This window comes from Boleophthalmus pectinirostris, unplaced genomic scaffold (genome assembly GCF_026225935.1).
Source record: "Boleophthalmus pectinirostris isolate CB_2022bp ecotype Guang Dong unplaced genomic scaffold, ASM2622593v1 HiC_scaffold_15, whole genome shotgun sequence".
Taxonomy (NCBI): domain Eukaryota; kingdom Metazoa; phylum Chordata; class Actinopteri; order Gobiiformes; family Gobiidae; genus Boleophthalmus; species Boleophthalmus pectinirostris.
This window is the reverse complement of record NW_026571070.1, coordinates 15,764,343-15,780,975: the sequence shown is the minus strand read 5'-3', so window position 1 is coordinate 15,780,975 and position 16,633 is coordinate 15,764,343. Positions and strand designations below refer to the sequence as shown.

The 16,633-nt window shown below is 37.3% G+C and overlaps 1 protein-coding gene across 1 annotated transcript in view; it reads left to right on the top strand.

The window, feature by feature from the left end:
- LOC110165419 (guanine nucleotide exchange factor VAV3) overlaps positions 1 to 16,633 on the top strand; it is a 142,678-nt gene that overhangs the window by 67,638 nt on the left and 58,407 nt on the right. Inside the window, exons 3-6 of the mRNA XM_020930608.2 lie at positions 12,704 to 12,762; positions 13,152 to 13,217; positions 15,172 to 15,277; positions 16,132 to 16,227. Of these exons, the coding sequence (XP_020786267.1) occupies positions 12,704 to 12,762; positions 13,152 to 13,217; positions 15,172 to 15,277; positions 16,132 to 16,227 (327 nt within the window). The remainder of the gene's footprint in view (positions 1 to 12,703; positions 12,763 to 13,151; positions 13,218 to 15,171; positions 15,278 to 16,131; positions 16,228 to 16,633) is intronic.

Sequence of the window (16,633 nt, the reverse complement as noted above, 5' to 3'; positions counted from 1 at the left end):
ACAAGGACTGGATGAAATATTTTTAAAAAGTGTCTCCACACGTCTCCAACACTTTGGCGCACCAGGAAATGAGGTCCCATGTCCAAAATTCCAGACTGTCCCTTTAAAGCTGACAAGTTAACTTTAGTAAACACTTAAAATATATGCACCGATTTCTCCTGCTTGTGCCTTATCTGTAAGGACAAAAAACATTTACGTCTAAAACTAATGTTCATGTATTGTGGTTGTGTATCTCTCAGGGCCTCGCATGTGGTTTTTCATGTGGTGATCTTACATATCTAAACCTCAGTGGTAGTGACCACAAACAAGCGGATTCCAATCTGTCTTTGAAGTACATGGCTTTAAAAGATTGCTAACCCCGTCAATGCCAAAACAGCTTTTCCATCTATAGTGTTACAAGTTGTATTGAACTGTTATGGACTGACAAACAAACTGTGAGTGTGATATAACGTTTGTCACTGACCTCTGGAGAGCACTGTGATGGCTTTTGGTGTGGTCAGTAGATTTACATGAAAACATACTAACCCTGTGTGGTCAATGTATTTACATAAAACATTCAAAAACAAAAATTCAAATGGGTACTAACAATGTAGTACTGTTGTGTAGTGTAACAGATACCATTCTAAACTAGATACTCATCTGGACAAGTATCAGTACTAAACTGAATAGCTTTAGAATGATCTTGAGCTGTAACAGAACAAGTATAAGAGCACATATACCTGGATGACTGAAGGATTACACAGATATAAAACCACATGTATAGTACTTTGATTTAATGTTGAAAATCACATTCTTCTGTCTAAATAAAGGGCTGTTTTTTTATGATCATTGTAGTATCAGAATCAGTTTTGAGAATTGAGTCTTATTCCTTAGCGAAATCAAATTTGAAATTTTAGTATTGTGACCTTTGACAGTCATCATTGTAGGGCTGCCCGGTTATTACTAAAATTATTATTATTTGGCTCAAAAATGAAGTCACAATCAGAATTTTGATCAACTGTAGAGCCCATAGCCATTACCCATAGTGTTTTGCTCCAGTCAAATGAAGCTCATGAGGTTGGCGGCCATCAGAGCAAATTTGGAGCCAAGTTTCATATTAGGAATACAAATTTATTTACTAAAACGAAGAGGCTTACTGCAGCAGTTACAGAGAGAGGGTTGGCGATTTTTCAATGTAACGTCAATTGGAGCCAGACTCAAAGGAGCCAGAAGCATCCCCATTAACACTTCAACATTTAGTAGTTTACTCGGTCATTTTGCAGCACTACAAAAGAAAACAAAACAAAACATAGACTGCCATCCCATGGATCATGACTGAAAGGGTTTAGGCTGAAGTAAAAGGTACATATAATGCCAAACCTTATTAAACAATGACAGAATTCCAAGAAAAAAACAGTGTATGAACAGAAAGTTAACATTTACAATTTCACTTACAACTTACTGTATATATAAGAGACAAAATATTAATTAAAACAAACACAATGTAATGCATAATTAATTCTTTCTTTCTTTATACCCTTTTTTAAAAGCTTCTACAGTGTTAGACTTTCTTAAATCATCACTCAGATTGTTCCATGTACTAACCCCTCTAATATAAATACAGTCACTTAGTTCTTCTTAGTCACTTCTTAGTTCTTATCTTTATTTTTTTAAAGATACCTGTTCCTCTAAGGTTATACTGACTCTCTCTCTGCTCACATAACACCTATATAGAAGGAGGAAGTACTTTTAGCTTAACAAAAAGTGAATTTGTTGGTGTATAGTAATTTGCATGATTAATAATCCTAATAACCTTCTTTTGGAGTAGATGAGATTTGATTTGTAAGTATTCCCCCACATTTCCACACAGTAGTTTAGGTATGGAAGGAATAAACTGTTATAAACTTCCTATGTGGTACGCGTCGGCTATGTCCATTTATGTATATAGTCTATGATTTATAGCAAGCAGTGGCTCAATGATTAGATTTGTTCACTTGCCATCCTGAAGGTTGTTGGTTCAATCATTCAAACCAATGTATGCTGTTGTGTCCTTGAGCTATACACCCACAGATATGTATGAATAGCTGTGTGGAGTGAATGGTGCCAGGGCAAGTAGCCAATTACTTACTATGCCTGAATATATTGCAGTTTTCATTCTGCTGTATCTTATTTGAAGTTATCTTGAAAAGACTAGTATCAAAAAAGGCTGTGTTATTTTTTAATCAAATCAATTAACTGTCATCCCCTATGATGTTTTTGTGCCAGGATTATGTAACACCTCCCTATTTTTAGACGCTAATCAGTAATTTAAGGAAGAAAAAGAATAGAAACTGGGGCAGTAGCAGTGTGGGGTGAGATAAAGACGCTTGTGTGTTGTACATTCAGAAAGCAGCACCCACTTTCCAGATGCCCAAAGATGTTTTTAATCTTGAAAATTAAAGTCCAAAAGAAAGGAGAAAGGCTTATGTAGTGATAATGCCATTGGCTGGGAGTAACATTTTAACAGGTGAATTGAATAATATTACTTTCTCAATATGGATAGTAGCTAAATAGCATCAGGCTACTGCAAGTGAATGCTAGTTATGACAAGAAAGTGTAAAAAATGGTCAATATACCCAAAACATGAACAGAAAAAGACAACATTGTGCGCTATATTACACCTTTGGATTGTTTTTGCAGTTTAAAGGCCCTATATTACACAAAATGTACTCATGTGAGCATTAAACCATGCTATAATGTTGTTATCTCATCAAAAACATACTTGGAGTTTTTTTGTTTTTTTTTTAATTCACCCATCCTTGAGTAACCCTGCATTATTAGTCTGTCTACAACTCTAAAGCTCAAAATGCTCTGTTCCACTTTGTGATGTCAGTAGAGGCAATTCCAGGGCTGAAATTATCCAAATGATTTTTGTGCATCAAGTAAAGCATTTCCTGGAACAGTTCAGCAAGTGTGGAGGGTTTGCATGTTTGTGAATGAAACAATATAAGGAAACTTTATAACAAAGATCAGAAAATAGTGTAAAATGGGCCCTTTAAACTAAGACTATTACAAATATTCTAATTAATTCCAAGCAAGAATTGAACACAGTGATCTTATTAAACATAGATATTGCATATATGATCCTGCTGCTGTGCACCTGCTCCTACACAAATCCGAAGCATCTTTCTCCTCTCTCCACCCACACACACCACCACCACACCATCCCTGTCACGTCGCCTTTCATCTTCCCAGACGCTTCCCTCGTCCTCTTTTAATTGGCCTGGTGTGGATCATTACATCAGAGCTGGTCAGACTGGGCCAGTGATTCAATTCCATCAAAAGCATCAGTCTATATGTCCTCCTGTCTCTCTGTGTCTGTTTTCTCTCTATCTCTTCTCTCTTTTTCTCTCTCCTTACCTTCTTTTGCTCCTCTTACTCTCTCTCTCCTCCCTTTCTTTCTCTCTATCTCCCTCTGTCTGTCTCTCTTTCCCTTCATCTTCCGTCTCTCACTCTTCCTCTCTCCCTCTGGCTATGCACCTCATCTGTCTCATGACCCCAGTGACCTATAACAAACTGGACAGTTCATCTACTGTGGCACCTTTGAACTGTGCTGGAGAGGAGATCACGGCAGCACAGATCAGATCATGTCAGGGATCTCTGGGTATTGAGACTTTAAGACAGATGTTTTAAGGTCAACTCTATCTATTACCTTGTGCAGCAAGACGAATTCTCTCAATGTTTGTGAGTTTACAGACTCATGAGAATTCATCTTGAACCACTCCAGTGGCTTTGAACTCCACAGAGGATCGGACCAATCACAGAGCAGCGCTGTGCCTGTGACCCTATGAACCAAAACAATCTACACAATGTCCTATATTATGCAAAATGGACTCTTGTGAGCTTTTAGCCATGTTAGAATGCCATTGCCTCATCTAAAAGATGGTAATATCCTGGTAATATGTTTTGTTTCATTCACACATGTTAAAGTAATCCTTTATTATTCATTTGTCTACATCTCCAAAACTCAAAATGCTCTGTTCCACTTTGTGATGTCATGAAGCGATATTGTTCAAGTTCACTTCAACATTTTATCTGTAGTCCAGTAGAGATTGGCACCAGAGCATTGCACTCCCCCGCAGGAGGCCTGATGCAAAACAGTGCAGTGCGGGACACATTTCGAAAGCTTATTGCAGGCGCGTGGGCGGGAGCCGCACAATGTGGGAGCGGGCGGGTGAGATGATAAACTGTAGTCCCGCAAACTAAATATGAGTGTAAAGTAAAGTATACAAATGATTAAAATATGCCTATCATACATAATGTGTGCTTGATATTTTATTTGGCATAACTAAAAACATTTTAAGAAGCCTAAATTTGCGGATGTGGTCTAATCTCGCACATATTTTAAACAATTCCTCTCCGCTTCTCCGTGTTTGATAGAGCTTATGAAAGCGAACATTCACATCTTGTGGGATTTGCGGATTGGAGCGGGACAAAATATCACAGATGCAGGCGGGAGCAGGACTGAAAATTACAATTCAGCGCAGGTGGGAGCGGGACTGAAATTCTGTCCCACACAGACCTCTTATTGGCAACTTCATCACTGAAATTATCCAAATGATTGAGTGAAGGTGTATAGAGTTTAAAAATACAGCACTTCCTGTATTACCACATGACATCACAAGGTGGAACAGTGTTTTCAGTTTGAGGGAAGAGCTCAGCCTAAATATGCAGATTTTGTGTGTGTGTGTGAATGAAACAAAACACAACTCCAAGCATGTTTTTGGTGAGGAAACAACATTATTACACAAATCAGAAAATAGTGCATTATGGGCCCTTTAGTTTGTATATTTGACTATTCTTTTCAAGTCTCGGGGAACTTTTGAAAATTACATAAAGCGAGCCTCCAAATCTGTTGCACATGGGCAGGTTTTGCTCATCTGAATCTGTGAGTCAGATGCAGTGACTGGAGCCAGACACCTCAGGACTCATCTCCTGTGAAACTCTGCCAGAAAAACACAGGAACAGGTCCAGAGAGTGAGGACCCCGGACACACTGTACCTGATTTTAGCCCCGAGATCTGCCCTCAGACTCTTTGGCAGCAGCGAAACTTCAGATTTAATACATGTCTCTGGATTAATAAGACTCAGAACCCATAGCAGCCACTGAAAAATGCATTCAGCCATATCAGTGTGTGGTTTACAACTGTAAGCCTGATTTACATTTGAATTTTAGCACATAGCACATAACTCTAACATCAAGAGGCAGAGTGGGGGTTCACAGCACTGCACTCATGCTTTTTATTCTTCTCAAGGTTAGCAAGATTTTATTGATTCTCTATTTGCTATAACCAAGTCAAATTCCAGTTGTGGTCACTTGTGAATCCTTGTGCAAAAGGTGAAAAAAAAAAGGTATTTAAAGGGCATATATTGTGGTATTTTCTGATCTGCAGTATGTTATAATGTTTCCTCATCACAAATATACCTGGACTTGTGAGCATTTCCAGCTTTAGAGATGTAGTCACACTAATAATAAAGGATTAGTCAAATGTGAATGAAACAAAACACAAGTCCAGGTCTGTTTTTCATGAGGTAACACCATTACAACATGGCTTAAAGCTCACACGAATCCATTTTGTACAGTATGGGACCTTCAAACCTGTTTGTAACTTTCACATTGCTAGTTTTCATGCACCTGATTTTTTTTTTTTTTTTTTTTTTAACAATAGAATATTTCAGACAGAGAAGTGAAACAAGGACAGCTCCATTTAGTCACGCACACTGCTCCAACTTCAGAGACTGGATCTGTAAAATATTTTGCAGTTTGAGGCAGGCTGTACGTATAGGTCTATTTTAGTCACAAATGGTTAATTCTGCTTTAAAACTGCCAATATTTCATAGCTATAACAGGATGTAACCACCAACAATCACTGTAACCACACTTTCCTAATTGTCCCCACGCCCACATATTACTGCTCATCCAGCCTCTTCTCGTCTCTCCTGTACTTATTCCAGTTATATTACGCAAAACTGACACTTGTGAAATCAAAAACATACCTGGAGTTGTGTTTTGTTTCATTTAAACATTTTAAAACTTTATTATTAGTCACTCTGCGTCTCCAAACCTCAAAATTCTCTGTTCTGTGATATCATTACTCAGTAGTTTTTAAATGAACACCTACTGTTTATCTTTTGTTCAGTAGAAATGGGCAGGGTTTGTGTGTTAACATATGAATGAAAACTGAAATAAAACAAAACTCCAGGTATGTTTATGATGAGGAAACAACATTATAACATATATCAGAAAATAGCGTAATATGGGCCCTTTAATCTGAACATAAATGAACACATCTCCTCCTTGTGGCGGGGTGTGTCTGCAGCATGTCAGTGCTGATAAACCTGGTGGTGTGTGAGGTGTACACAGACAGGGGCGTACAGGCTGTAGAGATGATGGATGGGCTGACGGATTACACAGAGCTGGAGATGGATGCTGTTCCTACTACCCCCGACATCTGATAATTAACCTGATTTACTCGTTAGTTATTTGTTATGGAGGTTCTGTTTCATGCTATAAGTAATAATTTCCTATTTCTTTTCCAAGCGGCTGTGCAGAGAATAAAAAACATATTTGATTTGCACCAGTATAATAGAGTTACATGAAAATATTTTGTATGTCATTGTTTCCCAAAGACGTGATTCTCAGGTGGGTAGCAAGAGATTTTTTTGGGGTCGCCTTGTCATGATCTGCATGTAGGTCTGCAATATACAGTTCTGCCTATATGCCTTATATGTGTGTTGCACTCACCTCCTGAATGACTAGAATGCGCTACAGAAACACAGACAGGCCCACCTACCTCATTAGAAATGTTAAGACATGTTTTGTATAATTTCTAAAATTTTTGTAATTATTTTATTGACTATTTTGTTCCAATATTGCTGGTTGAATTGAATGCTGAAAAGAAAAAGAAATGAGCTACATTTAATTTCCAAATAGGCGACTTATGGATCCTTTTATTGCTGCTTCAATGACTGTTTTTCATTGTTTCAAACTTGAGTAATACTGATTGTTTAGAGAGACATGATCACTTAATAAAATATCCTCATTAATATTCAATAATGGTCCACCTTTATTTTGTGATTTACAAATAATGTCTATTGACTTGGGTCATGAAGGTTTGTGACTTTTAAAATATGGGTCCCCAGAAACAGTGTTTTAGACCACCTCAAAATTCAATTCAGAACTAATCCTGGACAATAGCAGGACTAACCCAGGTATAGTACAGAATTGAACCAGGTCTGCCATCAGGACTAAACTAGGGACAAACCAGGACTAAACCAGGACCAATTTTGAACTCACCCTTAAATTCAGCATTGCATTTTTACTCGTAGATGGGAACTTAAACTTTACTCAGATCTGTAAATAACAATTCATCAGTAAGTACACACTGACCAGAAGCCACAGAATAATGGGACAAACTAAGGAGGGACTGGTTCATTGGTTAGAGCATTCACCCCCCCCAATCTGACGGTCAATCCCGGTACGTATTGTTGTTGTGTCCTTGAGCAAGACACTTCACCTTGCCTGTGTGAATAAGTGAGAGACTGGTGGTGGTTAAAGGGTCTCTAATGCCAGTTAGTAGTCACGCAGTCATTGAGAGGCAGAACAAAACTGTAGCAAAGCAAAGTAAAAATAAAAAATAAAAAATGAGATATACTCTTAGTTAATGCTTTTCTTCAAATCTTATAAAGGCTGGTTATTTTGCTACTGGCCCTTGTCTCCTGAGTGGCCATCTGCAACTTATAATTAAACCAGCATCATGTTTGAATTTTGAGCCTTGGGCAGCTCCATGGTGCTGTAATAATCGTGTTTATATCAAGACACAGATAAATGAATTTCTGTCTGGACAATGGTACAACACCCTTAAGCTTAGTCATGCAATATGCTGTAATAAATATATAGACACATCGGCAATTTAAAGGGCTCATATTATGATATTTTCTCTGTTATAATGTTGTTTCCTCATCAAAACATACCTGGAGTTGTGCTTTGTTTCATTCACATGTGTAATGGACAAATCCTGCATACTCTTTAGGCTGAGTTTTTCCTCTCAGACAGAAAAAACACCACCTTGTGATGTCACGTGATAATACAGGAAGTGCTCCACTCCACAAATTCCATACACCTTCACTAGGTAGTAAAATGTAAATGTTAATTTGAAACTATACCTCCTCATGACATCACAAGGAAGGAAAGAGCATTTTGAGCTTTAAACATACAGACAGACTTAATAATGCAGGATTTGTCAAACATGAACGAAACAAAACACAACTCCAGGTATGTTTTTGGTGCAATAACAACATTATAACATGGCTTAAAGCTCACAAGAGTCAATTTTGTGTAATATAGGATCTTTTAAAAATGACTAAGTATTTGAATTAGCATGCTGTTCTGTTCATTGTCCCCCACGTGTTTGTTTACCATGAGCAGTACTGGGGGCAGGGACTGGGCTGCTGTGAGGATATTGATCGGTGAAAGCTTTTGCCTGGAGCCAAATGTATCTTGGTTACATGTGCAGCTGGTGTGAGGGTGTGTAGTGCAGTGGCACAGTTTGATCACTTCTGCTTATGTCACTTCTGACCCCATACGGCTACTATGGCTTTTAGTGTGGGCCACTGTCCAACTGGGAAATGGCAGCTGCACGTTGAGTTTATAATACAGTTTTTAAGTGTTTGTAATAGTAATAATAATACTTTAATGTTATATTTTGAACTTGCTGAAGAGTGAAGTGCAAGAAACCAAAAACTTACCATATGAATTCAGAGTAGAGCCCGACCGATATATCGGTTGGCCGATATTATCGGTCGAATTGAGCACCTGGAAGCATATCGGCTATCGGCCGATATACTTGCTGATAGGGGCCGATTTTCACGTAGGCATGTTATACGTCGTTATAAAGCTTAGACTCTCTACATTATGTTCATTTAATCCAATTTACAGTCAGATAAATGTCCAAATATGTGGCTCCGCATCAGTATTTATCTGCGGAGTCATTTGTCTGTTTGAGAGTCACGTGTGTTTGTTTACATCCGCAGACACAGATCCAAACACTGGGATTATTTTCTTTTTACGGACAATCGGTTTGAGTCTGGATTAAAAGGACATTTATTAGTGCAGACTTGTGATGTGAGGAGGAGCCTGTGTGAGCGGTGAGTGTTGGAAATATGTCGACTTTGAAGCAAGTTTTTGGTTAGCGGTTAGCTGCTGTAGCTCCCACACATAAATAGGCCGTTTTCTATTGGTCTATTGTAAAGTGACTATATTGGCCATATATTTGTTACTGGACCTGCATTGATATGTAAATGAGCTGTGAATAGACGTGTGAATGATGAAATTTGCGCATATAATTAATTACCGCGGCACGCAGCATTTACGGCTAAAGGCTAATAGCGATTGTTTATTTACTCGCTAGCAGTGATGGGTCGTTCGCGAACGAAGCGGCTCTTAGATCCGGCTCTTTGAAGCGAACGACGGGAGCCTGATCCTTATTGGGAGCCGTGTTTTCTCTTTTTCTCACTTTTTTCTCTTCATGCCCCGTGCAGACTCGTGGTAGTTTGACAGCGGCAGCGGCTAAAAACGAAACTTTCAAAACTCTGCGTGTGCATAGTGTAAAAAAAAACTTGCAAAAATATATTCATCATAAAATAAATAAACCAGGACTAATCTTGGGGTCGAGAGAGGGAGAGAGATAGAGACCGAGTCCCGACACTCAGTCCTGGTTAAATTCTGGTTTAGTTCTGTTTTGCACATAGTTTAGATCTGTTATAGTCCTGGTTTAGTGCTTTTTCAGTGCTGGTTCAGTTCTGGTTTAGTCCTGCTTTAGACCTGCCTTAGATCTGCTTTAGTCCTATGACATTTCATATAAAGAGGCAGAATAACAATAAATGTTGCCTAAATAAACCCAGTTTAAAATCAACAAGAGCCAAACCTAAGTTTTTTTTTAATAATTCAAGATTTACAGTGAATTTTTATATCACTAAATATATCGGTGATTATATCGGCTATCGGCAGCTCAAATTAGCATTATATCGGTATCATATCGGCCACAACAAAATCCATATCGGTCGGGCTCTAATTCAGAGCATTGGAATTTTTCAGTGATGAGTTTATAAGCACTTTTCACATTTCTCAAAGACCAGTGTGGGGTTTTCCTGTCAACAACTAGCATCCTAAATATGTACTTCCTGATTCTCTAAATAAACATTATAAGTAGATGCAGACAGTATACAGTGGACTTATTTTGACCTCGCAAGCTACAATATATCTGTAATATATATACAATATATCTGAAATATACATATACCCACACATTTTTAGCCTGAAACTTTTCAAAAGAAATTTACATACACCTACAGACAATGATAAGAGATTTGACTTTGTTTCAGAGATTAATCATAAAGTTTCCTTGGGTATATACAGTATATGCCATGCATTTGTGTTGGCACGATACTAAAATATCAAACTCGATTTTGATAGTAAAGAATAGGCTCAATACTGATTCCGATACCACAATGATAACCTTAAAAACACTCAATATAATGTGATATAAAACATTAAATAATAGTGTTTTCTTTTATATTAACCATGTGGTCTTGTATTTGCATAATCCCTCAGTTGTCCAGGTTGGTTCCATAGGTCCATGGGCGTTTACTAGTCCACATGGTCTTACACTTGTTCTCATACAGCTCAAGATTCTAAAATTATTCAGAATAAGTTAAATTTCTGTCCTAAGAATGTGATTTTATTTGTATCGATTCTTGCTCAAGTTTTAGTATCAATTAGCATATGATTTTCTAAACCCAAATAGTCTCTTTTCCTCTTTTCGATATCCTCACTAGAGAGTTTCCCAGACGTTCCTTGATAGCTCACTAACTTCTTGTTCCTCATTATAATACAGTTTGATAAGCCTGTTTGTGTTTGTAGTTTCAAAATCCAGTGTCCGTAGATGTCATTTCTACTTACTTCCCCAGTTATATGGTGATTAGCGGTTTGGGTCACGTACTATATTTGAGAACATACAGGTCAAGGGCAGAGGCTGGGCTGAGCACTGCTGCGTGAAATTGCTTGTCATACTTACAGCAAACATGTCAGCCAATGGGACAACATGCTACACAATCAATTACCTATATCACTCCACATGAGAGGGACTACTGTAGCTACTCTGTGATGGACATGTGCACTCAGTCATATCAGGACTTGACGCATAAGGACATTCCGTCGAGCATTTCTGTCAGTCTATTTTCAGATTCAAGTCATTCATAAGTCATAGCAGTGATGTGTGAATAGGATTTGTGAATGAAAGCTGACGCTGATAATGATGTGAAAATGTTTAGGTTCATTATTGTTTACATTTAGGACAGGACAGTGTAATGTTGTGCCTGAATGTTTGCAAATGCTGCCCTCATGTGTTTGTTTTGAGAAATACAACAACAGTGTACACCATAAGATACCATTTATGAAATTAATCTGATAAATTATTTGATGACTTGTTTCTGTTATTAATGTTAGCTATTATTACTTTACTATATATTTACTTTTGACAAATAATATCCACGGAATTGTATTAGCAGTAATAAAAATGCTGTAGATCATTCTTGGGGTGATGGTTTATTTATGCGCAGTCACAAAACAGTTATGATACTTGACTCCACTTTGTGCTTTTTATGTCTTTTACTTCCATTAATTAAATGCAGAGCAAATTATTCATTATTCACAGTTTCTAAGCCCTTTTTCTCAAGGACCAGAGCAGAGTTTTGCTGCATGCTAAACACATCTCTTGATTCTAAAAAAGGAAAAAACAACACATTATAATTTGATGCAGACAATATAGTGGACTTATTTTGACCTGAATAGCTGCTTTTACAGATGTATTGTAAAAGCAGCTTTTCAACTATTGGGCCAAGACATATTTTTCTCATATACATTGAAATATTCTTTAGCATCAAACAAACAAACAAACAAAAGAAAAATCAACTTTACATATGCCTACACACTTTGAACTTTGCAATCCTATGTTGAGGAGTATGACTTTGTTTAATCAATCTAAAATTATTGTGGATTTTTGTGTAATATTTTAGTGGTGGGAAGAGGTCATCATAAACTTCCTTTGGGTATATAAGTGCAGAGTATATACACAATACGAGTTCTAAAAAAAAACTAGCCTGTTTTGCCCCTTTATAATGTACTAGCTATAAGATTTTCCAAATGTTCACTGACTTCTGCTTTCTCATACATCAAGGGTCCAGATTGAATTATTCTCTGTTGTTTCCTCATCAGAAATATATGTGGGATTGTGTTTTGTTTCTTTCACAAATGTTTAACACACAAATCCTGCATATTTAGGATCAGTTGTTCTCTCAAACAGAAAACAGCATGTTCCACCTTGTGATGTCATGTGGTAATACAAGAACTGCTCCACTGTGTTTTTAAACTACGCACACCTTCACGAGGGTTACTCAAACATGTATGAATGACACAAAACACAACTCTCTGTATGTTTTCGGGGAGGTAACAGCCTTCTAACATGACTTAAAGCTCACAAGAGTCCATTTTGTGTAGCATAGTACCTTTAAACAGTAGTACTACTTAAACTTTGGTGTATATTTGGAGTGCTTCTTCTTCCAGCTTTGCAATAATTTCAAGCACGTGTATAAAAGGTACTTAAAATGACGTCTCTCTTTCATTACAGGTTATGGACACATTATCCAGGCTATCCTATACAACTATTGCACAACAAACTGGAATCAGGTAAATAAATATAACATATTATTAACTATTTTATGTATGTAACTGAACCATATGCAAAAACAACAGGACATATTGTAACTATATTCACTCCATTATATTGTACATTTTGCTGTGTGGAAATGTTCAGCACAACTGGTGATTTTCATTATGTGCTGAGGTCATTGGGATTTTGATACTTCCTTATTATTGGTTTCACAACTGCCATCTTTATGCATTGGTTAACTAAACTGGAATTTTGGCCATTATGTTAAATATTTTGCATGCTGCGCTTTTTCCGTAACATTTGGCAGTCAGTATTTCATGTTTACTTTCAGAGAATGTAGAAGACAGTTTAACATGATTTACAATACAGAGTCTGGCTTAACTTCAACTCCTTACTGTCTCTCCAGGCCATTTCCAACTGAGGAGAGTGTCCAAGATGAAGAAATCTACAATCATTTGGAAGACCTCATAGAGTATGTGTTCTTCTACTGTCCATAGAGGCCTGATAAACTTCTTACATCTTGTTCGTGTAGAAAAACATGAGTTCTCTGGGTGTAGCCTGGAAACACGCCACTTCCCTCAGTTCACAGCATGAGTAATGTTCACTCATTTTAACACAAGTCATATGGGACCGGGGCTGATCATCTGTTCTGTGTGCGTCACATTTCTACAGATTTGTCAAACACACATCTATTCCAACTCCTTACTTCATCGGTTTCATGGACAGAATATGTACAAATCTTTGCTGTCAACTAACAAAAACAGTACAAATGTTTCTGTGATTAATAATACACTAGCAGCAAAAACAAAATGTTGTGTCTTCAAGCAAGGCACTTCAACCTCACTGCCTAGTGTGAATGTTGGGTGTGTGTCAGAGATGGAAATTATATTTTTGTATTTATTTTGACCTCCGTTAGCTGTGGAAGCAAAGCTGTTCTTCCAGGAGTTATCGATCTATGGTGCATGTTTTTTGGGTTGATGGGGGAAAGCGGAGTGCCCGGAGGAGAACATGCAAACTCCACACAGAAAGGCCCAGGCCACCTGGGGATCAAACCCAGAACCTTCTTGCTGTGAAGCATGATTGCCAGCCACTGGTGCTGGTTGGAGGGGCCCTTCACCAAGCCTAATAATAATAATAAGGAATCTATCAAGAACAATGCCCTTCGCCAGTTACTTCTTTACTGGCTTGGCTTGTCATTTTTACATTAATTACTAAAATATATTATTGAGCTGTTTATTCTGAACATTTATTTTCCAACTCATATTGTTAATTGTAACACTTTTACCATACTATATGGGGTCCACACTAACTCTAACCCCAACCCTAACGAAATATTATTATATTAATACAACTCATTGAAATTCCGCAATATTGTATTACACATATCAATCTATCATTTATTTCATTACATGTTTTTTGCTCCTTAATAGCTTGAAAATAATTTCCACAGATCTGACCTGTACAGATAAAGAATACTGTGGAACATTCTAGGTAAAAATCTGTCTGGAGACAATCAGGTGTTGGACTGTCCAGTTACCCTGAACCCCTTTAGTTTGAGTCACAACTCACTCACCTTTGTTATCATAGTTTTTGGTGACATCTGGTGGTAGAATTGCATTTTCTAATCACAATGCTCACTGTCACTATGCAGCCAGGTTTTGTCCATTAAAAGCTCCAGTGAAAAGGATATTAACAACTAAAATCTGGAATATATGTTCAGAAAGTGTTTTTCTTTGTGCATAGGTTGTCTAGTCAACAGCATTTAAACAATAGGGCTGTAGCTGACTAAAGACATTCTTGGTTGCCTACAGACCTGCACATTTATTGGTCAGCTAAAAAAGGGGCCTGGCAAAAGCTCTGTGTATTTGGCCCAAACTGTACTCACAAGACTGTACCTGGAGTTCATGCAAAAACATAAAGAGTACTAGGAAACAGTGTATTTACAGTATGTAAAGACTAGCTTATACTTGTCATGAGTTTTGTCTCACTTTTACATATAAATATCAAAAAATACCAAATCTTCAGCTAGCTAACTCACTCTAACATTTCTCTAGTGTAAATGTTGGTTGACTAAGGCACAAATTATTCCTATTTGCATACTGTAACTCACTGTATAGCCCACCATTTCCCTCCTTGCTGACTCATATGTGTGTACAAGTACTATATAACTTTAGATTACTTTTGTCACTATTATTATTACATATGAATCCATTAGAGTGCCTTACCCCCCATATAAAGCTGAGTCAGTCAGAACATTTTATAGAGTTATATTTATGGCGTAAACCACTTTCACGGCCACGGATTAAGTGTTGTCCCTCTAACAAGATTTGTAGGAAAGTACTAAAATCAAGTTTCAAGGCAGGAGAGGTTTTTCTTATATGATTTAAACTACTTTATGTCAAAACCAGTGCTTTCTTTGCTTACAGTGAAAAAGTGGAGGATGAGGAGGACCTGTACGACTGTGTTTTTGACGATGAAGATGGAGGAGAGATTTATGAAGATTTGATGAAGACAGAAGCCATTGCTCCACCGGTCGGTCTCATATATCACCTCAGATTCTTTCATAATATTGACTTTGCTAAAATTACCTATCTGTCTTGAGCAAAAGTGCTTAATCAAGACAGTTGCTTCGAAATGTGTCAAAGTCTTACTCATACAAAAGTGAAGACCACTATGGAGTAACTATAAGGCTGGACACTTTTGTCGGAAAATGAAATTGATGACCCTCCCACCTCTTTTCCATTAAAAATATTCTGCAAACTACAAAAAACTGTCAAAACTGAAAAATTGTGTTCAGCGATCATATTTAACTCAATGGCCATTGGGGCAATCTTTTATGAATGAGGTAAAATAAAAATTGAACATTGAAATTGACGTCACTGATTGAAAGCAGTGAGTAGGCCTGCTGTATGGCCCTGTCCCACACTTTGGTCCATGTGACTCCTGTGAGCTGCCTTTCTTGTACTTTCAATCCAATTTCCAATGTAAGAAAGTGGGGAAAGTAAATTTTCTTCCTAACAAAACTTTAAATTCGATTCAGCAGTTTTAATTTATTTTTTGCCCATCTCTAAGTAACCATTTGGTCTGTAATCTTAAGTGCGTGCAAATGCAGTCATAAAAAATGGAAAAAAGCAAGGAAACATTAAGGCAAACATTAAGGCAAAAAAAGCCCAAATGCAGCCACATGTTATTCTAAAATGTACCAACACCTGTCAAATACATTTGGAAAACCAATACTAAGGAGAGTAAATACAATTTCAAGGACAGCAAAACTTTCCTATCACTTCTGATTTTGACTCTCTGATCTGATCTATCCACCAACCACATGTTTGCAGTCTCACTTGTGTTCATGTCTATTATATTTATGTATAAAAATGTGTGTGCAGACATGTCAAAAGCAGTCAGACATCAGGAGCTGCTGTTTAACTGAAATCAAACAAACAGAGGAGAAGTACACCGAGACCCTGGAGTCCATAGAGAAGGTACTTTACACACTCGATACTCAAACATCTGCACTCGATATACTATAAAAGCTAATAATACATACTTTATACATAACTATCCATGGACAGCAGATCAGTATGCATCAGATTAACTCTACTAGCAGAAACATGTCAATATAAAGTGATTACAAAGTTGTGTTTTCTTGTCATATACAGTAACACATGACCAGACTTTTAACTATAAAGTATTAAATTATTCACTTTCCATCCACAAATTCAGATTGTGCAGATGCAGATTTGAAATGCATTATGTGTATATTGTATTTTATGGAAGTAGACCTGTTTATTTTCCGGTTCAGCTCTATTAGTAGTTGGATCTGCTTTTTTCTGGTTTAGATCCTGTCCCACCGAAACTTGATTGTGTCCTTGGTTCACATTAGATCTA